The sequence below is a fragment of the Mercenaria mercenaria genome, chromosome 16 (genome assembly GCF_021730395.1).
Source record: "Mercenaria mercenaria strain notata chromosome 16, MADL_Memer_1, whole genome shotgun sequence".
Lineage (NCBI taxonomy): Eukaryota > Metazoa > Mollusca > Bivalvia > Venerida > Veneridae > Mercenaria > Mercenaria mercenaria.
In genome coordinates, this window is record NC_069376.1 from 72,115,896 (window position 1) to 72,139,153 (window position 23,258).

General features: G+C 37.4%; 1 protein-coding gene across 30 annotated transcripts in view; it reads left to right on the plus strand.

The window, feature by feature from the left end:
• LOC123539652 (zinc finger protein with KRAB and SCAN domains 5-like) overlaps window positions 1-23,258 on the plus strand; it is a 118,763-nt gene that overhangs the window by 25,238 nt on the left and 70,267 nt on the right. For 29 of the 30 annotated variants that reach the window (XM_053527371.1, XM_045324343.2, XM_045324342.2 and 26 more), the window contains exons 3-4: window positions 29-185; window positions 7,532-8,299. In XM_053527371.1, coding sequence (XP_053383346.1) covers window positions 29-185; window positions 7,532-8,299 — 925 coding nt within the window. Of the gene's footprint in view, window positions 1-28; window positions 186-7,531; window positions 8,300-17,622; window positions 18,156-23,258 lie in introns of those variants that run through there. The other variant, XM_045324356.2, reaches the window with a different exon arrangement.

Genomic DNA, 23,258 nt, shown 5'->3' on the forward strand with positions numbered 1-23,258 from the left:
GTTACAACTTACATGTTGATTGTTACAGGTTGAGCAGTTAGCGGACTACACAGAGGAAGACTCTATAATCCTCACTGCCAGTATACATGATGGTACACTTAGTCATCTTGGATCTGATTCTGGGAAGTCCTTCCTTGATGACCATGAAGATGTTAAATCTCAGTTTCTCGGCTTCTGTCTAAAATGTAAGTATATATAACATCAGAGAAGTCAGAGAAGTCTTTTCTTGATGACCATGAAGATGCAGGGCTTTTTTCCACTATAAATCTACCTCCGGTAAAAGGAGGTAATCCCAATGCAAAAAAAGTATGTTTTTTTCCCAAATTTGAATTTAAAATTCCCAAGTGATTATACCTTTTAGGGTTTTTGCTGTTTTAAGATAGTTTTGCTAATTTGTACATATATTTAGGTAAATTATAATACTGTTGAACAATTACTGAAATGCAATTCATTAATATTTCACACAAAAACACATTTATGTAGATTTTGGTAATTTGCAAATTGTCCCAATTAAGACAATTTCCGAGAGCATTTTCCCAATTCCACCGGTGTCGGTGGCATTCCCAAATTGATGAAAAAAAGGCCTGAGATGTCATGTCTCAATTTTCAGGTCTTCAGGCGGCCCTTAAATTCTTTTTTAGCTTATCTGAACCAGAGGTTTCTATTGAGCTATTGTGATGGGCATGTGTCTATAGCCTGTCATAGCACTGAAGTGCTGCCATAGTTAAAAATAGAGAACCAGACTTTAGGAAATTTGGGAAAAATGACTGGACTGTCTGAAAATTTGTCGGACTGAAAAACAAAAGAAAATGAACTTGAAATGCAGAACCAGAAAAAGCCTTAGTAAACTAACAGTTTGACACGCTGTTTTACAAGCTACGCACAAGTCTTCCCCATTTATCATTTATATTAAGATAGAACCTCTTCATTTCGTACTCATTTTTGCTTTCTGTATGTTCAACAGACGTGTAATTAGCTCACCTGAGCACAAAGTGCTCATGGTGAGCTATTGTGATCACGCTGTGTCCGTCGTGCGTGTGTCAAGTCGTCTGTCCGTCATCAACATTTGTGTTTAAACAACATGATCTCCTCCAAAACCAGTGAATGGATTTTGATGAAACTTGGCCATGATGTTCCTTGGGTGTTCCTGTACCAAAGGTGTTCAAATGGTTGCACATAGGGGCTGCCAGAGCTAAAAATAGAAAAAACTGCAAACAACATCTCCTCCTAAACCGATGGTCTGATTTTGAAATAATTTCACACAAATGGTCCTTATGTCACCCTCTACCAAGATAATTCAAATTGTACCGATTCGTCAAAAAACATGGCCGCTAGAGGCCATGGTCACTTTTCCCTATATGTATATAGTAGAAACTAAAATCTTCTTGTGTGAAACTGCTAGCCCGAATTTTAAATAATTTTTATGCCCCCCTTTGAAGAAGGAGGGGTATATTGTTTTGCAGATGTCGGTCGGTCGGTCGGTCTGTCTGTCTGTCAGTCGGTCGGTATGTAGACCAATCCGTTTCTGGATGATAACTCAAGAACGCTTGGGCCTAGGATCATGAAAGTTGATAGGAAGGTTGGTCATCACCTGCAGATGACCCCTATTGATTTTGAGATCTGTATGTCAAAGGTCAAGGTCACAGTGACCCTGAACAGTTAAACGGTTTCCGGATGATCACTCAAGAACACTTGGGCCTAGGATCATGAAAGTTGATAGGGAGGTTAATCATGACCAGCGGATGACCCCTATTGATTTTGAGGTCAGTATGTCAAAGATCAAGGTCACAGTGACCCGGAACAGTTAAACGGTTTCCGGATGATAACTCGATTGCTTAGGCCTAGGATCGTGAAAGTTGATAGGGAGGTTGTTCATGACCAGCAGATGACCCCTATTGATTTTGAGGTCAGTAGGTCAAAGGTCAAGGTCACAGTGACCCGGAACATTAAACCGTTTCCAGACAATAAGTTGAGAAGGCTTGGGCTTAGGATCATGAAACTTGATAGGGAGGTTGGTCATGACCTGTAGATGATCCCTATAGATTTTGGGCGATAACTCAAGAACGCTTGGGCTTAGGATCAGGAAAATTGATAGGGAAATTGATTATGACCAGCAGATGACCCCTATTGATTTTGAGGTCTTCTAAAGGTCAAAGTTCAAGGTCACGTTGGCCAGGAACAGTTAAATGGTTTCTGGACGATAACTTGAGAACGCTTGGGCCAAGGGTCATGAAAGATGATGGAGAGGTTCATCATGACCAACAGATGACCCCTTTAGATTTTGAGGTCAGTAGGTCAAAGGTCAAGGTTACAGTGACCCGGAACATTAAACCGTTTCCAGACAATAACTTGAGAAGGCTTGGGCCTAGGATCATGAAACTTGATAGGGAGGTTGGTCATGACCTGTAGAATGATGATCCCTATAGATTTTGAGGTCAGTAGGCTAAAGGTCAAGGTCACATTGATCAGGAACAGTTAAACACTTTCCGGACGATACCTTGAGAACGCTTGGGCCTAGGATCACTAAACTTGGCCATGATGTTCCTTGGGTGGTCCTGTACCAAAGTTGTTCAAACGGTTCTGCTTGGTTGCACTTAGGGGCTGCCAGAGCTAAAAATAGAAAAAACTTCAAATGACATCTCCTCCTAAACCGATGGTCCGATTTTGAAATAATTTCACACAAATGGTCCTTACGCTACCCTCTACCAAGTTGTCAAATTCTACTGATTTGTTAAAAAAACAACCAGCGGGCGTGGTCACTTTTCCCTATATGTATTTAGAGGAAATTTTTAAAATCTTCTTGTATGAAACTGCTTGTGTCCGATTTTAGAATGATTTTACACAAATGGTCCTTGTGTGACCCTCTACCAAGATTGTTCAAATTATTTTGATTCGTCAAAAACATGGCTGCCAGAGGGCGTGGTCACTTTTCCCTATATGTATATAGTGGAAACTTTAAAAATCTTCTTGTATGAAACTGCTTGTCCGATTTTAGAATAATTTTACACAAGTGGTCCTTGTGTGACTCTCTACCAAGATTGTTCAAATTATTTTGATTTGTCAAAAACATGGCTGCCAGAGGGCGTGGTCACTTTTCCCTAAATGTATATAGTTGAAACTTTAAAAATCTTTTTTTGTGAAACTGCAAGCCCGATTTTAAAATAATTTTACACAAATGGTCCTTGTGTGACCCTCTACGAAGATTGTTCAAATTTTTTTTGATTTGTTAAAAAACATGGCCACCAGAGGGCATGGTCACTTTTCCCTATATGTATATAGTTGAAACTTTAAAAATATTTTTTTTATGTGAAACTGCTGGCCCGATTTTAAAATAATTTTGCACAAATGGTTCTTGTGTGACCCTCTACCAAGACTGTTCAAAGTTTTCCTATTCGTCAAAAAACATGGCTGCCACGGGGTGTGGTCACTTTTCTTCTCTGAATCAATAATAGCTAGAGCCTTGATATTTGGCGTGTGATATCAGATTTGTAATGTCTATCATAATTGTTCAAATTATTGCCCTAGGTTCAAAAGTGTGTGTGACATGTGTATAATATAGGCTAACATAGAAGAAGCCTAACTCTGTACTTATACAAACACACTTGAAGCCTTGTACACAGGTGAGCGCTTTAGGGTAAATGACCCTCTTGTTTTATTAATTTCTGGATTCTGCAACGTTATTTTTTTCATGACGCAATTTTGTCCGAGATATTGGGGTTCTCGGGATATGATAAATGCCGGTCAGTTAAAAAACGCTGGACCACATCAAAATTTTGCGGTCATGTCCATCGGACCGATGACTTTCCGGAAGTCTGGAGAACCCTTTTTATAATTTTCAGTCCCGTTCATAATGGATGTTCATCAAACTGGTTCAAGTGCCCGTCCGCATAGCTCAGTATGGAGAGTGTTGGTCTATGGATCGCGGGGTCATGAGTTAGATTCCTGGGTGGGGAGTATATTCTCTGTGACGATTTGATAAAAGACATTGTGTCTGAAAGCGTTTGTCCTCCACCTCTGATAATTGATGAAGCTGAGTTGGCAGTTACTTGCAGAGAACAGGTTTGTACTGGTGCAGAATCCAGGAACAATGGTTAAGTTAGCTGCCCGACGTTACATGACTGAAATACTATTGAAAAACGGCGTTAACAAAAAAGAATCAAACCGGATCAAAAGCAAATGATGAGTGAATTAGGCCCAGTTGGGCCTCTTTTTCATTTCTAGCTCAAGTATTCCAAGAGTAAGGAGAGTTACTGCACTTTGCCCCAGCATCAGTGTTGATGCTCTTGTTGGTTAATGTTTTCATGAAGTCCAATATATCTTTCTCATTATTCAGTTGAAATTTGCTGTACTTCCTCATAGTGACAGTGCACATTAGTTTGAAATGATGCATAGCTCTGCCTTCAAAATTCCTGGTATTAAGTCTTTTTTTGAACTCAGAAATTTTGGCTAAAATTTTGATGAAGTCAGATATTTCCTTCTTACTGAAGATATTTGATTGAAACTTGCTGTACTTTCTCATAGTGGCAATGTACATTGATGTGACAAGATGTGTAACTCTGCCTACAATATTGCCAGAATTATGCCCCCATTTGAACTTTGATAATGTATATTTGTTTGACATGATGCGTAACTCTACCTTTAGTATTTCAAGGGTAATGCCCCTTTTGAAGATAGAAATTTTGGTTAAATGATTTTCTAAGAATACAATTCCATGTTTTATCTATAGATACTATGCTGGAACTTTTTTATTGAAGATACTATGTTAAAACTTCACACTTGTCTTTCAGGTAATTTAGGCCTAAAAAAAAAATATGTTTGTTTCCTGTAACCCGACCGACCGTAAGTTTTTACCGCCGACCGCAATTTTTTTATGGGCTGAAATTCGAGATTCTGATCATGTCTTTATTGATTATAGGGATAATTTAGTTGTACCCGACCTCGTCGCGCATAGTCACGAACGTTCCTGGTTCTGTCGACATGAAACAACATGGCGAAAAGTCTGTTTGTCGAGGTTCCGGGTTTTCACCCGCGAAAATCCAGAAGTTTTCTTTGATACATATCGAGTTCAAAAGTTCTGCCCCTTGTCAATCAAAATCTCGGTGAATTTCAATACTGTTCGCCGCCACAAGCGGAAGTATGGCAGTAGGCGGAGCGTCATATACTAATTAGCTACTGACAGATGTCAATCATGCCACGCGCCGACTGACACGTGGTTATCTCGCGGTTTGTATTTAGTACTTCATTATGAAAGGTGTTTATTGATCAAGGTGTAAACGTTAATTGATAAACAATTCGTAGAAGAGCAGTCTATTATCATGTTTGTACCACTTGTTCAGGGGTCACGCTATCGGTTGCACTTGAGCCATTTGCGACAAAAGATTAATTGTGGCCCCGAAAATCTCTAATTGGCAAAAACGGCCCGAAGCTATGTCTGTCTGCACAACTATGAACTTTGCCTGTTACACAATGTTTACTGAACAAAAGGAATCAGTGTAGAAAAAAAACTTGTATGAACAACATCTGTTATTGAAAGGCGGGAGCAAATTTTCAACAATTTTATTTGGTTAGTAATTTAAAATTCAGGCCTCGACCTTAGCGGTGGACCGTTGGACCGACGCAACCAAAAATATCGGCAGGTCCACTATCAAAAGTTGGGTAGACCGACGGTCAACCAATTTTCAGTCACGGTCTGCAAATAAAATAAAACCCTTAAAAGTGAAAAATTAGGGTGGTGGGGGGTGGGGGATCGTATCCATATCGGCGAATTCACAAAATGAAAGTTGATTTTGCCTTAGTACGGCATTCTACAGTTATAAGCATTGGCGAGTTAAAGTCAGGATAGTACGAATGGACTACTCCACCGATCGGGTGAGTGGTTTTTACGTGGTAACTTTACCAAATTGAGTAATTACATCAGGCAAAATTACCTGGATTGACTGGAATTTACCGGCGAGTCGTAAAAATATCAAAACGTCATGTTGGTAATTTTCCATTCCACAAGCACGTGCGCCCTATCGTAATACTTAATTTACATCGCAGTTACTTTTGACACAAAAAACGCGCGTAGTGCATTCATTTTTTAATATAATTGCTTCAAATATTCAACACCGCTTGAGAACTAATACAGTTTGAATTCTATAACAATTTTAATAAGATATCGACAGGAATGTAGGCAAAATTCTTTTAAAACGATCAAATTTTCATATAATGTTTTGTAAAATTTCAAACAGCGCGATCTTGATTATTTATTTCCTTTTTAAAGTAAATAAACGGTACATACTATGGTAATAAAATTCAGACTTTTGACCAGAAAGTACAAAAAACACAATTAAAAAATCTTAAATAATGAAAAAGCGGCAGCAATTTAAATACATGGAGTAAAAGGATTTTTTGGCAAACAGATTTCTGTTAGCACGGCAGAATAGGTTACGTGACCTCATGAACGTAAATAGAAATGTGGTTTTAAAATGAGGCAGTATGATATCGTTGCGATTTTTAATAAGTTTTAAATGAGTCTTCGTACATATATTTTTTGACACAACACTTTGTTAGATATTCTTCTCAAACAATAATGTAAATTTCTTGAGGGCAAATAGGTCAGCATCGTTCACGGTCTGACACATTTACATGTCAGTTTATTCGGGATATTGCAGATTCGCTTTTAAAACATTAAAGAAAAAACTTTTTTACTGATTTCTTCTCAACAATTAAAGGAATCGAGAAAGTACGATCAGACAGTGATGTGTCACATGGCGCGAAAACATGACGTAATGCAATGACAATCTCGTGGAAACTATACCGCTTTGATCTCCACTGCAGATGCCACAATAACCGACACACTTCTTTTAGCTCTTTGAGGGGGTGTTAATTGATAATGAAAACGAGGCCAATTACTTAGTTTATCATCAGAATGATTACCGATAATTGTTGATGTTTTTTTTTTTTCACTTTCAACACTGGTGCTGATTGTGTCCATATTTTGGGACACTTTTCAAAATAATTATTTTTCGGGATAACAGATTGCTACAGTCTTCCATTTTTAATTATTTAGAAATAAGTCCTGTTTCTTTGAGTCATATGAAGTTATGACGTCTACAGCATCACAATTTATGAGATAGAATTGGAGGTCCACTAAAGTCTGAGCAGGTCTACTAGATTTTAGCAGTTGGTGAACCTGCTGGCAACTGCTGAAAAAAGTTAAGGTTGAGGCCTGATTAGGCAGTTAATTGGCGATAATAAGGTTACTAAACACTGAAATGTTCTGACACCTTCTAAAAAAAAAATTTAAAAAAAAAAAAAAATTCCCTACCTACCGACCCCCATTTTTTTCAGCATGTTACAGGAAACAAACATATTTTTTTTTTATGCCTTATAATTCTTACTTGAATTTTTTCCCTTACTGTACAAGATCACAGCTTCAATGCTTATAGCTCTTACATGCATGAATTAGGACAGTTAACCTTTACTTAGGTAGAAAATCCATTTTACTGTCAAGCCTTTGTTGAGTTAAAAGTAACTTCTATTCTTGCAGATCATCATAAAAAGAAGCAGGAGAAAGAAAGAGAAGAACGAGAAGAAGCCATGCGTAAAGCTGCTGCTGCAGCCGCAAATACATTCACTCCACGTCATTATATGCCTACACGATCTCCGCGACAAATGACGCCAAGGTTCATGGGTGCAAGGCATCCTATACATTCACCACCACAGCGGCATCAACCTTACCCAGTCACAAGGCCAATACGAGCTCCAGCTATGCCAGTTAGTACTCCGAGTCCGTTAAAATCTCCCAATAGAATTGATGGACAGATAATAAAAATTGAACCGGACGATAATAATGATGAAACATCAAATCAAGAAGCGGGGGATTTGGATACAGCGGAATCGGAAACAAATGCTCAAAACTCTAGTCAATCTCCATCTCAAAATAATCCTCCATCAACTCCATCAAAACTTAAATCTGAATCTGGCGAAAAAGACGACGATGCTAGATCAGAATCCTCTAATTCTACCATTCCAAATGAACCAGCAGCAGAAGGACTTAGTTTAGACTCAGACTTGTCAAATTTGATCTCAGGTGGTAATCAGCAGCAAAGTTCAGAAACTAGTGAAATGGACCCAAATGTTAGTGTTAAATTAGAAGCTTTAACTGAAAATGAGATGGAGTTAGAAATAACGGGCGTAGAGCCCGGTAGACCTGTTATGCCCCAGGATAACTGGGACCCTAATGTTTCCATGGGGATGAACTTTGACCCCACTGGTGCTACTGGAAACCAAGGTGATATGACAGCTCAAGGATACAGTAAGTGCTATTTTCTTTCCTCATATTTTGACTGTGACTCATTGTTTGAGAAAAGCTTCAAGTTTTATGATTGATTAGCAAAATTCTGAAATGGTGCAGTGGTAACAGTCGTGATTTAGAAACATTTGCCAGTTTGAAACCCTAATTTGGATGTAGAATTCCTTCAGGTGACAAATGAATACATCTGGCTTGCAGAAGGTGATTGGTTTTATCTAGATCTTTACACGTACCTGAAGTAATGAGTGCAACTTTGGTCTTTCCAAAATTTAAGCAAGAAAGCTGTCCTATAATTGTGTTGGTTAATATTGAACTAGAAAAAAACTTTAAAAGCAAAAAAAAAAAAATGAATTAGGACTTTAATTTTGAAGAGCACTTGGCCCTAGGGCAACTTTAATTTAAACTCTTTGTCTAAACGAAATTCTAGTAGCCCAGATATATTAGTTAAACTTAATGTGGTATTGATTGTAAAGCAATGGAAACTGTGATGTTTGATATACTGTTATATTATGATCTGGCACTGCAGTATAAATTTACATTATACATTGGTATAAAATTTTCAAATAGACACACCTCAGCCCATCAGTGTTTGTATTCCTGTATGCATAGGATGCAAAAAGCACACAGTCATGTATTAAACATAGAAAATTAATTATTTTGAACTTCAAAATAAATTATATCATTGCTCTTTGAACATGCGCACATGAAAATTGGCAGTCTAGTTTGGGAGATTTCTAGCTAATTTCAGCAGTAGACTCTTCTTAAGATTCTTTCCACAGATTGTTTTAGTGACTTTTAGTCAGAAGCAAGTTTATGGCCAAGTGAGCTATCCCCCGCCATGAATTATAGGAATGGTCTCCCTCTATCCTTCCGTCGGTCCGTAACAATTGTGTCCGCTCCATATACTACAAACCTCTCGATGATTTTCATGAAACTTGGTTCAAATGATCACCTCATCAAGACGATGTGCAGGACTCATGAGTCAGCCGTGTCTGCTCAAGGTCAAGGTCACAACTCTAGGTCAAAGGTTTGATCCTTCCATCTTGTGTCTGCTCTGTATCTCCTAAACACCTTGAAGGATTTTCATGAAATTTGGGTCAAATGATCACCTCAAGATGATGTGCAGAACTCATGAGTCAGCTACATCGGGTCAAGGTCACAAATCAAGATCAGAGGTTTGAGCCTTCCATTTTGTGTCTGCTCTGTATCTCCTAAACCCCTTGAAGTATTTTCATGAAACTTTGGTCAAATGATCACCTCATCAAGACAATGTGCAGAACTCGTGCTTTAGACATGTCGGTTCAAGGTCACAACTCGAGATCAAAAGTTTGAGCCTTCCATTTTGTGTCTCCTCTGTATACCCTAAACCCATTGAAGGATTTTCATGAAATTTGGGTTGAATGATTATCTCATCAAGATGATGTGCTGAACTCATGAGTCAGCTATTTCGGGCAAGCTAACAACTCAAGGTCTAAGGTTTGAGTTTTCCATTTTGTGTCGGCTCTGTATCTCCTAAACCCTTGAAGGAATTTCATGAATTTTTGGTCAAATGATCACCTCATCAAGACAATGTGCAGAACTCATGAGTCAGCCATGTCGACTCAGTGTCAAGGTCACAACTCAAGGTCAAGGTTTGAGCCTTCCATTTTGTCTGCTCTGTATCTCCTAAAACCCCTTGAAGGATTTTCATGAAATTTGGGTCAAATGATTACCTCATCAAGACTATGTACAGAACTCGTGAGTCAGCTATGCCAAGTCAAGGTCACAACTCTTATGTCAAAGGTTTGAGCCTTCCATTTTGTGTCCGCTCTATATCTCCTAAACCCGTTGAAGGATTTTCATGAAATTTGGGTCCAGTGATCACCTCATCAAGACGATGTGCAGAACTCATGAGTCAGCTATGTCGGGTCAAGGTCACAACTCCAGGTCAAAGGTTTGAGCCTTCCATTTTGTGTCCGCTCCTGTATCTCCTAAACTCCTTGAAGGATTTTCATGAAACTTTGGTCAAATGATCACCTCTGAGGCTCATCAAGACAATGAGTCAGCCATGTCGACCCAATGTCAAGGTCACAGCTTAGGTCAAAGGTTTGAGCCTTCCATTTTGTGTCGGCTTTGTATCTCCTAAACCCCTTGAAGGATTTTCATGAAACTTAGGTCAAATGATCGCCTCATCAGGACAATGTGCAAAACTCATTCATGAGTCAGCCATGTCGGCTCAAGGTCAAGGTTACAACTCCAGATCAAGGTCAAACGTTTGAGCCTTCCATTTTGTGTCCACTCTGTATCTACTAAACCACTTGAAGGATTTTCATGAGTCAAATGATCACCTCATCAAGACAATGTGCAGAACTCATTCATGAGTCAGCCATGTCGACTCATGGTCAGTGTAACAACCCAAGGTCAAAGGTTTGAGCTTGCCATTTTGTGTTGCTCTGTATTGAAGAGTTTTCATGAAACTGGGTCAAATGATCACCTTATCAAGATGATTTGCAGAACTCATGAGTCAGCCATGTCAGTTCAAGGTCAAGGTCACAACTCAAGGTCAAAGGTTTGAGCCTTCTATTTTTTGTCCACTCTGTATCTCGTAAAGCCCTTGAAGGATTTTCATGAAACTTTGGTCAAATAATCACTTTATCAAGACAATATGCAGAACTCATGGTCAGCCATGTCCACTCAAGGTCAAGGTCACAACACAAGGTCAAAGGTTTGAGCCCTCTCTGTATTGCCTAAATCCCTTGAAGGATTTTCAAATTCGTTGATGTCATACATGGACTATAAAATATACTTAACAACGTCAATGCTTCCACCCGATACCATCAGCCCTTTCACTATCTATAACAGCGGCGGGGGATTTAGCTACCATGTTTAATTAGCTTGTTACAATTGCACACATAAAACTTGAAGCTTACTATCAGAATGAAACACAGTCAGCAATCTGAAAGTCTTCTTCATTGTTAACAAAGGTATAAAGGTAAACAGTTAAACCATACCTTACTCCACTTTTATTAGAATTTTGCATATGACATGTATGCTTTATGTAGCAATTCCTTATTAGGTGATCCTAACAGTTGTCTGATACCTATTGTTGGTTTAACTGTACCAAATTTACTCTTGCCAAAATTTCTTTGATTCATTTACTTGATTAGAAGTAGAGACAATAGAATTATTTGCATTAATATCCGATTTGTTTCATACAGTCCTTTGTTGGCATTGGGAAATTTGCAGATTGTATATATTGCCTACAGTGTCTGTTGAAAGCTCTTTTGATAAGTTCCAAAACTTTTTTATTAAATACATTTATAAGCTTTCAACAAATACTTGCTTCTTCTTTTGTACTTATTGCAAATTTCTTGACATGTAAACAAAATAATTTTCTTTGACCTTTGTAATTTTTGTTTCCAAAAAACCATGGCAGAAATAAACTACACTCATTTCGTTTTGTTCTATTTGGGTAATTATGTCTCCCCCCCCCCCCCCCCCCCCCCCCCCCCAGGAAGAGATATTGTTTTTTTGCCCCGTCCGTCTGTCACACTTCATTTCTGATCAATAACTGGAGAACCTAGAACTTCCAAACTTGATAGGGTGGCAGGGCTTATGGAGTAGACGACCCTTTAAGTTTTTGGGGTCACTCCATCAAAGGTCAAGGTCACAGGGGCCTGAACATGGAAAACCATTTCGGATCAATAACCTGGGATCTGCTTGACCCAGAATGTTAAAACTTCATAGGATAATTATTCATGCATAGTAGATGACCCCTATTGATTTTGGGGTCACTCTATTAAAGGTCAAGGTCACAGGGGCCTGAACATGGAAAACCATTTCAGATCAAAAACCTGAGAACCGCCTGACCCAGAATGTTGAAACTTCATACGATGATTGGACATGCAGAGTAGATGACCCGTATTGATTTTGGGGTCACTATGTTAAAGGTCAAGATCACATTTAACCTAGAACCTTCAAACTTCATAGGGTGATAGGACTTACAGAGTACATGACCCCTATTGATTTTGGGGTCACTCCATCAATGGTCAAGGTCACAGGGGGCTGAACATAGAAAACGCTTTCCAATCAATAACTTGAGAACCACTTGACCCAGAATGTTGAAACTTAATAGGATGGTTGGACATGCAGAGTAGATGACCCCTGTTGATTTTGGGGTCACTTGATCAAAGGTAAAGGTCATAGGGGCCTGAACATGGAAAACTGTTTCCAATTCATAACTTGAGAATCACTAGGCCCAGAATGTTGAAACTTAATGGAATGATTGGACATGCCAAGTAGATGATCCCTGTTGCAGCCAACCATCAGTGACAATGCATTGGGGGAGACATGTGCTTTTCTACAAAAGCATCTTCTAGTTAATATTATCATTTGTTCTGAGGATTTGTATTTTAGATGGGATGGGTGTGATCTTTGACTGAAGAAATTGCATCAATGTTCAGTTCATGAATCTGTTATTATATAAAAAATTAAATTCTAGAGTGGAGAAAAGCCTTAATTTGAGATCAGTATAACTTTGATCATATTTTAAGGGTTTAAGCAGGTAGCTTCCTTGCATCAAGTTTGCATGGTTGCGCATTGATGTTGGCATAATCAGATGAACTATTAATGTTCATTTTGCAAGAATGAAATGGTATTGCGGAAACAAAAAATGCAAGGTTGATATTATATTTAAGAAGTTCAGTTAATTTTATATAAATATTTATGCAAGACAAATGCCTTAGAAAGACTTGAAAGCTGTAGAAGAATATTGCATGACAAATAGCCCCAAGGCAAATTGGAGGATCCCCTGAAGTTTGCTTTGGAAACTGTATTAAAATTGCTTTGACTTAAGGTTACAAGATAAATGGATTTTTCTTAAACTTCTGACATTTTGAAGAGCAGATTTCATTTGGTAACTATTACAGTATGTTGCCTTAATTTTCAATCCAAAATATAAAGTTACACTTAATTATCAGTATACAGAGGAAAAATCATTTAAGGAATTCTCCCAGAACAAAATGATCTGAGGCATTAATTATCCTTAATGGCCTTGGCATTGATCTATTATCTTGAATTGAAAATTTGAAGTAGATGTATGATGAAAGCATAAATATGAGCTCAAAATAACATAAGTGAGGGGATATGAGCTCAGAATGAGCTTTTGTTAATGTGAACCAGCTCTCTAGTGTTGCTGCCAGTAGACTTTTATGGTGTTAATTGGAAAAGGTAGGTGCCAACATGGATTTTTTATGCCATTATTTCTTATGTATTAAAATTACTTGTGCACTCTTTATGATTGGTCGAATTATACCTAAATGTTATGTCCATGAAGATTGTTTTATCATATTTTAGAGTTGAGGACATACAACATAATAAATGTTCTAATTATCTCCCATGCCCTATGTCCACATGCCTTATTTCTCTGCCAAAAAATGACCTCTCTTAAAAGCACATCCTATAGCTTGAAGTAAATTACTTACTCTAGATCGTAATATGGAGACTTGTTTTCATGGATTTTTCATAAAGTCACTCTTAAGAAATTAAATTCCAGCATGAGGGTAAAATTTGCATTCTTTTATGTCAGAATGTTATTATCTAAAAACATTTCACAGTATATTTAAGATTACCTCTCTATAAATAGTCAGCGTCCACAGAGGGGGGCATCCAGAGTTGAGTGACTTCCGAGCGCTTGCCCCTCTTAGACATGGGCTCAGAGAGTCGAGTGACTTCCGAGCGCTTGCCCCTCTTAGACCTGGGCTCGGAGAGTCGAGTGACTTCCAAGCGCTTGCCCCTCTTAGACATGGGCTCGGAGAGTCGAGTGACTTCCAAGCGCTTGCTCCTCTTAGACATGGGCTCGGAGAGTCGAGTGACTTCCAAGCCCCCTCTTAGACATAGGCTCGGAGAGTCGAGTGACTTCCGAGCGCTTGCCTCTCTTAGACATGGGCTCGGAGAGTAGAGTGGCTTCTGAGCGCTTGCCTCTCTTAGACATGGGCTCGGAGAGTCGAGTGGCTTCTGAGTGCTTGCCTCTCTTAGACATGGGCAAGGAGAGTCGAGTGGCTTCCGAGCGCTTGCCCCTCTTAGACATGGGCTCGGAGAGTCGAGTGGCTTCCGAGCGCTTGCCTCTCTTAGACATGGGCTCGGAGAGTCGAGTGGCTTCCGAGCGCTTGCCCCTCTTAGACATGGGCTGGGAGAGTTGAGTGACTTCCAAGCGCTTGCCCCTCTTAGACATGGGCTAGGAGAGTCGAGTGACTTCCAAGCGCTTGCCCCTCTTAGACCTGGGCTCGGAGAGTCGAGTGACTTCCAAGCGCTTGCCCCTCTTAGACCTGGGCTCGGAACATGCTTGGGGTGTAGAATTCTTTATGTGGAGAAGTCGTCCAACTATCTTATATAGATGATTTGATGTTGTTCTCTTGCCTTAAATAAATCCGGGAGGGACACCTGGGAAATTTTCCACCACCAAAAGCTGGAAGAGGTCACATAGTGATGACGATTATGACTCAAATACATAACCAATGAATACAACCAAAAAACCTATCAACAAACCTCTACAAACTTTTCAAATGTTTGTTAAAGAAAATTTAGACATGCTGGTAAGGTGATGTGATTATGATTAGTGCTGTTTATGAAGTTTGACTGCGCACTCAATTGTATAGAGTAATTGAATATTTTTAGCTGTTCTTGGTTCATGGATGAGCTCAATAAATGGAAGCTAACTGAAAGACTATCGCTCTGTCCAATGAATGATAAACCGTTTGTTAACCAATTTGGTATGCAATATTGTGTAAATTGTACAAAAACAAAATTATGAAACAAAGAGTATCCATTTTCTGTAATAGTGATTACAAATATCCGATGTGAATTATTGGTACCCCATTGTGTTGGCTTGCAGCTAGGGTTATAATGGTTCTACTAATAATTGACTATTATCAACGTCATTTGTAAACCTATTCAGGAAAAGCATGCGACAACCTCCCCTACCACCACCCTTCCCCCATTGCAAAATACCCATTGGTGAAAAAAATTGGATAATATTACTTTGAAAAAAACTGGTGCAATACCTTTTAGTATTGAGTTGTGATAGAACATGCTGATGTTGATCATGCATATGATAAACTGTTCTGAACAAGCACCTGCTGAAGAATTTAAGGTGTCTACAAATCACCATTTTGTTTTCATGAAGCAAGATGTCATGGACTAAACATTTCTACCCATGGTATTTAATGCCTGTAGAACCATGTTGTATTGTTGAAGATGGATATTTTACTTGCATAACAGCAATGACATTGTGAAGTGTATCTTATTTGTGCCTATATAAACCATTAATGGTCTTTTCATGTGCTGTTGTATAAAGATTTTACATAAAAGTGTTGAATTGATCTCTTTACTTTTCCCTTAATCCCAATGTTTGTTTGGTATTAATTTAGTGAGTTAATTGAGGTAAATTATTATTATAAAATTGACCTTTGTACCTTTGATATGTTATATCTGAATTATCGTTGTATAGACCTTTATACATGTAGCAAAGTTTCTTAATAAATGTTGACTTGAGGAAGTTTGTATGGTATTTGTAACTATAACATGTTTATGTTATTATTGAGAAAAGGGGAATCAGGTAGTGAAACCATTATCCATGACAAAATAGTTGTACTACTTTTGAATCTTACTGACTATAAAGAAAACCCTGATCATTCATTAAGTAAACCCTGCATTACCAATAAAGACATAATCAACTTTTCCGATAACGTTTTTTGTTATCGTTTTCTATTTATAGTATTAGTATTTTATAAAAACATTACTATGTAAATTGTGTGGTATGATTGAAACAAATGGAAAGAATGATAATCAATGTTTAAATTTATACCAAAAATGAATTTTGAACAGTTTGATTTGAATGGTTTTATTGTGGTGGTTTAATAGTGTATTGAGATATAATAGCACAGTAATTCAGTCACAAAGAACAGCAGTAGTTTCCATTGCAAGCCTGTTCTCCATTTCGTAGCATTTTCCTATCACCGGAAGCACACGATTCGATTGTCTGTCTCCATAATAGTTATTTTTAGCCCACAAGATAAGTGTGATATATTTTTACTGTGTTTCACCCTTTCACAGTGTTCATGAAAAAAGGGTTCACAAACATCTAATACTTGTGTTGTATGGTGTTGCAATACATGCATGGTATGTGCAAGGACACTAGATGAAACCTTGCATGTTGTCTCTGTTTGTTGTGGAGTTTCTGGTAGTAGACCTTACAATCAAATAGTTCAAAAAGCTTGTGCATATTTTAGCAACATTTATAAAAAGGATACCCAGTTTTGTATGTTACTGTAAGGCCAGTAAGGCTGCTGACCAGTGATCATTGAATCAAGCCAATGCAAAAAGTACTCGAGTGAGCGGAAGTAAACACAATAACATTCTGTCGAGACTGCAGACATTGCATGAACTTATGAACTATACAATAGAACATACATAAACCAGGGATTTTTTCCTTCATAAACTCCAGTAGATGGAGTCAGTCGCAACTGAAAAAAGTAAAAAATTGCCCGAATTCAGTAGACAAAAAAATAAAATATGTCATACCCCCAAAAATGGTAATAAAAATACAATCTTTCAAGAGAAGTGTGTTACAGTATATTCTAATGCCACAGAATATTTTTCACAGCAGACAACACCTGTAGTGAGCAACATATCTTGGAACGACTACGATGATAAAATTTAGTAGTTTTTTCCTATTTGTTAACTTCTTGTTAACTAAAGGGAATAATTAATGTCTACAAATACTAGCAATATGCATCTTTTATGTATTATTTAAATAATGTATGTTAAAATTGATGTGTAATTGAATTGAATAGCAATTTATTCACAATTCACCCACAAAATAAACCCCAGAGGTAACTAATTCCAGCCACTTCAGGTTGGCCTTCCGAGGATTATTTTATGTTACTTTGTCTTACACAACAAATTATCAGTGCTGTCCACACTAGATGTACAGATGTCATCCCCAAAGTTCTTGAGTATCAAAATTGCCGCCCCACTGGCACTCTCAGGTGCTAGTAATACAGCATCAGTTTCGTTTCATCATTTTGTCCGGAAATCAGTAATTGACGACACCGTTTGTCCCTATTTTACTGGAACTGGTACTATTTGCTTTAAACTGAAAAAAATCTGTGTAAACAGGTATGGTGGAATCATAGTCAGTTGACACTGTAATGGTTTTAGAGGTATTTAACCTAAAGCTGTGCCCAGTAAAACAGGGTTTTCACCCTTGTGGTATGTCAGTATTGTAAAGTGATATGTGCATTTGATAAAAATTCTAAGTTCATTGTAGTGATGTTTATTATTTTCAGACCAGCTGGGATTTACATTGTCATTGACAGAGAAATGTGTGAGCTGTACCATCTGTGCAAAGTTGTTTCCAAGCAGTTGTTACCTAAAACGTCACATGTTAAGCCACACCAAACAGAGAAACTTTGTCTGCAAAGAGTGTGGACTTGGTTTTATTTTGAAACATCATTTGAAAAAACATATTCAGCGAAAACATGAACATGTAGACTTGACTGGGTTTTAGATATGTTTGAGTGTTTGTTTTAAGCAAATAAGTACAAAAAGTGTGCAGGATGTATGGAATCAACAACTTGATATTAAGACAAAACAGTTTTTTGTCAGGGGTTTCAGTTCTGTTTTATAGAGGTTTCTTGCCATGATGAGGTGGATATACCGCAGACTGGATCGCAATAACTTTGTTTTTACTCATATGAATTCACAGATAGAGAAATTTCTTTATGCAGGATTGTTGTGAATTAGGCAATATTATCATCAGAAGTTGAAAATTAAAATTACTAATCTTGCCATCACTAATCTCACGTCATTACAAATTTCGCAGTATCCGAGTTGTGCCAACTACGCAGTGTTTGCATGTTAATGACCTATTTTACGCATGCTAGTGAAGAACGTTCTTATCTGCAGTTGCCTTGGTAAGGATTTGTCCATATTTATTAGAATTGTATTTTTCTCGTATCTACTGCAGAAATTAAAAAAATATCCATTAATTAAGCAAATATTAGCAATGTTTACAAGTTTGTCTAATAGCCGCTAGGCATTTGCCATCATTAATTATGCAAATCAAGTCAAGCCCATTGGTTAGAAAACACCAAATTTTACCTAACATCCGCCAGGCTACTAGACAAAATTGAATGAAATATCAATATCAGGCTATCAAAGCATCTAAGTTCGACGAATTTTAAGGGGGAGGAGGAGATGGGGCCCCTGGGACCATCTCCTCTAAATACGCCCACGATACTGAACAGTGAATTGGAACATGTTAACTAGGTATCAGGAAGAAAATAGTCAGTTATTGTACCAGAGATAGGCTCCGAAATGTTATGACCACGCCCGTGACCTTGTGGTTTACTTGCAAAATATTAGGGGTGTTCTTTACCCAGAGGAGTATATTTGCGATAATGCCTATGTTAATAGCTCATACAAAACATTTAAATTGATGTTTAATGACTTTTGAGTGTTCCTGTTAGTTAGACTTAGATTGAATAATATTTAGTGTTCTTTAGCCTATGATAGTTTGATTGCCACAGTTGTTGACCTATACCACGAAATTAGTGATGTGACGTCACATGACGACAATGGCTGACTATTGTTGTTTGAAATACAAATGACTATTTCTTGGATGATATCTGATTCATTTTCACAGTTTTTGATGCATATGTGACATGAAATATTGTGGTAAAGACAAGAAATACCTTGTTGTGTTGCTTTTTGTTTAATGTCATTAAGTCGAATGTCAAGCGCGGCGACAATATAATATGTAACAGATGAACATCAAATAAAGTCTAGAAATTGATTTCCAAGTCCTTGAAATTAACAAAAATGATTTCACAAATGTGCAATGTATGATAGTTGTGCTAATATCAATAACAAAAATTTAAATATTTAATTCAAAGTTGTGATCCGCAAAGAATGTCAACTCTTGCCTTGGGCTAGTACTTTAAAGCAGAGATGTCTATTAGTTTACTTCTCTTGCAATTACACAATAGAGTAGAAAACGAAAACCGTTTAAAACACAATATTATACATTTCTGCACAACAAAATCGTTTAGGATTTATTAATATGTGTTTGATTTACCTCTGAATCACTGGGTCCTATGATTTTGTCAACTTACTTATGGTAAAAATTAACTTTTAACAAGCCGATAATAAAATGAAATACCAGTAAGTATTTTATAGTGCAGATAATACAGTTTTGCTTGTATCAAAATGTCACAACAGAAGCACTTTTGTAATACAGAACACCTGGTAGGATTAGTAAAGGTGCAATTATATTGATCTCTTTTTCCTATGCCTACATTTCTGTGTTTATTAGCTCTCCTGAGCAATGCTCAGGTGAGTTTTTCTGATCACTCGATGTCTGTCGTCTGTCTGTCCGTCAACATTTAGCTTGTGTATGCGATAGAGGCTGTATTTTTCTACTGATCTTCATGAAATTTGGTCAGAATGATTACCTTGATGAAAATGGGTCATCTGGGGACAAAAACTAGGTCACTAGGTCAAATCAAAGAAAAACCTTGTGTATGCGATAGAGGCTGTATTTTTCAATTAATCTTCATGAATTTTGGTTAGAATGATTACCAAGATGAAAGTTAGGCCAAGTTCGAAAATGGGTCATCAGGGGTCAAAAACTAGGTCACTAGGTCAAATCAAAGAAAAACCTTGTGTATGCGATAGAGGCTGTATTTTTCAATTAATCTTCATGAATTTTGGTCAGAATGATTGCCTTGATGAAATCTAGGTCAAGTTCGAATATGAGTCATCTGGGGTCAAAAGTAGGTCATTAGGTCAATTGAAAGAAAAACCTTGTGTATGCGATAAAGGCTATATTTTTCAATTGATCTTCATGAAATTAAGTCAGAATGATTGCCTTGATGAAATCTAGGTCAAGTTTTGGTAAAAAATTAGGTCACTAGGTCAAATCAAAGAAAAACCTTGTGTATGCGATAGAGGCTGTATTCTTCAATTGATCTTTATGAAATTTGGTCAGAATGATTGCCTTGATAAAATCTAGGTTGAGTATGATTATTGGTCATCTGGGGTCAAAAACTATTTTTTAATTGATCTTCATGAAATTAAGTCAGAATGATTGCCTTCATGAAATCTAGGTCAAGTTTGAATATGGGTCATCTTGGGTCAAAAATTAGGTCACTAGGTCAAATCAAAGAAAAACCTTGTGTATGCGATAGAGGCTGTATTTTTCAATTGATCTTTATGAAATTTGGTCAGAATGATTGCCTTGATAAAATCTAGGTTGAGTATTATTATTGATCATCTGGGGTCAAAAACTAGGTCACTAGGTCAAATCAAAGAAAAACCTTGTGTATGCAATAGAGGCTGTATTTTTCAATTGATCTTCATGAAATTTGGTCAGAATGATTGCCTTGATGAAATCTAGGTCAAGTTCGAATATGGGTCATCAGGGGTCAAAAGTAGGTCATTAGGTCAAATCAAAGAAAAACCTTGTGTATGCGATAGAGGCTATATTTTTCAATTGATCTTCATGAAATTAAGTCAGAATGATTGCCTTGATGAAATCTAGGTCAAGTTTGAATATGGGTCATCTGTAGTCAAAAATTAGGTCACTAGGTCAAATCAAAGAAAAACCTTGCGTATGCGATAGAGGCTGTATTTTTCAATTGATCTTTATGAAATTTGGTCAGAATGATTGCCTTGATAAAATCTAGGTCGAGTATTATTATTGATCATTTGGGATCAAAAACTAGGTCACTAGGTCAAATCAAAGAAAAACCTTGTGTATGCAGTAGAGGCTGTATTTTTCAATTGATCTTCATGAAATTTGGTCAGATTGATTGCCTTGATGAAATCTAGGTCAAGTTCGAATATGGGTCATCTGGGGTCAAAAAGTAGGTCACTAGGTCAAATCAAAGGAAAACCTTGTGTATGCGATAGAGGCTGTTTTTTTTTTTCAATTGATCTTCCTGAATGTAAGTCAGAATAATTGCCTTGATGAAATCTAGGTAAATTTGAATATGGGTCATCTGTAGTCAAAAAGTAGGTCACTAGGTTAAATCAAAGAAAAACCTGGTGTTTGTGATAGAGGCTGTATTTTTCAGCTGATCTTCATGAAATTTTGTCAGAATGATAGCCTTGATAAAATCTAGGTCAAATTCGAATATGTGTCATCTGGGTTCAAAAACTAGGTCACTAGGTCAAATCAAAGAAAAACCTTGTGTATGCGATAGAGGCTGTATTTTCAATTGATCTTCATGAAATATGGTCAGAATGATAGTCTTGATGAAATCTAGGTCAAGTTCGAATATGGGTCATCTGGGGTCAAAAACTAGGTCACTAGGTCAATCAAAGAAAAACCTTGTGTATGCGATAGAGGCTGTATTTTTCAATTGATCTTCATGAAATTTTGTCTGAATGATAGCCTTGATGAAATCTAGGTCAAGTTCCATTATGGGGCATCTTGAGTCAAAAACTAGGTCACTAGGTCAAATCAAAGGAAATACTTGTTTTTGCTCCAATTTTAATGATAATTGGTAAGAATATTTTTTTCCATGAAATCACTAGGTCAAACATGTTTGTAAACACTGTTATGGTGTATTATGGTGTGTTTCTCAGGTGAGCGACCTAGGGCCATCTTGGCCCTCTTGTTATGTCTCCAACCACACAGTGGTTTGGGAGACATATTGATTTACACCTGTCTGTGTGTGTCTGTCACAAATCTTGTTTGCACTCTTAAGTCGATCATTTCTCATCTGATCTTCACCAAACTTGAACAAAATGTGTTTGCCAATAAGTCCTCGGCCAAGTTCGATAACTAGCCAAATCGGCCCAGGCACTTTGAAATTATGGCCCTTGAAACTTGTTTTTTGATAATCAAAGCACTCAAAGTCTGATAAGGCAGTTCTGGTCTTGGTGCATGGCTACTGTTCAGATGATTAGGCTGTTGTGGGAGACATGCACTTTTCTCAAAAGCAGCTCTAGTTTATTTTTGAATGGGAGGGGACCTTTGAAGGCTACTGACTTATAATCACTTGCCCCTCACCTTTATGCCTGGATAGGTTTTTTCCATCGTCAGAAGTTGCAAAGTCGCTGTATGACTGATGGTTGTGTCCCTGACATTAAACCCTACAAAAAAAAATAAAGAATGAAAGTACACAAGAAAGTAAGAAGAACAACATGTCGAACACTGGGAAAAGGCTAACAGAATTTATGTACCATTTTAAAATTTAAAATTTTCGAGTAAAACAGTAAAGCCAGTTCCATATTACAAATTACTCGATACATTAATTTTGATGCAGAAAAAGTTTTCATGATTTTGTCCTCACAAGAAAAATAAAGGTGTTGTAACAGTACTGAAAATCAGCAGTTTTCTTCTAGTTACGTGTTCTACATTTGCATTTTTGCATAGAAGGCCAAGTGCTTGTTTGGCTCTCTGCATCTCCTGCTGCATCTTTTGAAACTTTAGCACCACCTGTTTTCGTCATCATTATTGTGTAATAAAGGTTACTAGCCCAAGAAACCATAATTGTTTCGATATTTGCCATTTTTTGTCCAAAATTTTTGAGCCACTTTTTGTACTTTCGTGTTTGACAGTCCATGGCAATTGTATGAGCGATACCTTTCATATAAAATGACATTATTGTTAGACATTCTTTCCCACTTCAAACTGATCTTACGTAAAGTGGAGAAGGTGTGCCTAAAATACACAAACAATATACCGGCACTTGCCACGATCTTGGTGTAAGATTGTATTCTGATTTTCAAAATACCAAATAAAACGTACAAATTTTATAAGCAGGGACTCATAGTTGCTTCTTGTAGGTCAGTTATAACAAATCTTCCATATAATCATTGCAAGAGGTGGTTGTTGAAGACAGTTGACTGATTAGTTGAGGTTACATCTTGCACAGTTAAATCAGAAATTAAAGAATGACTTTGTTGCTATTTC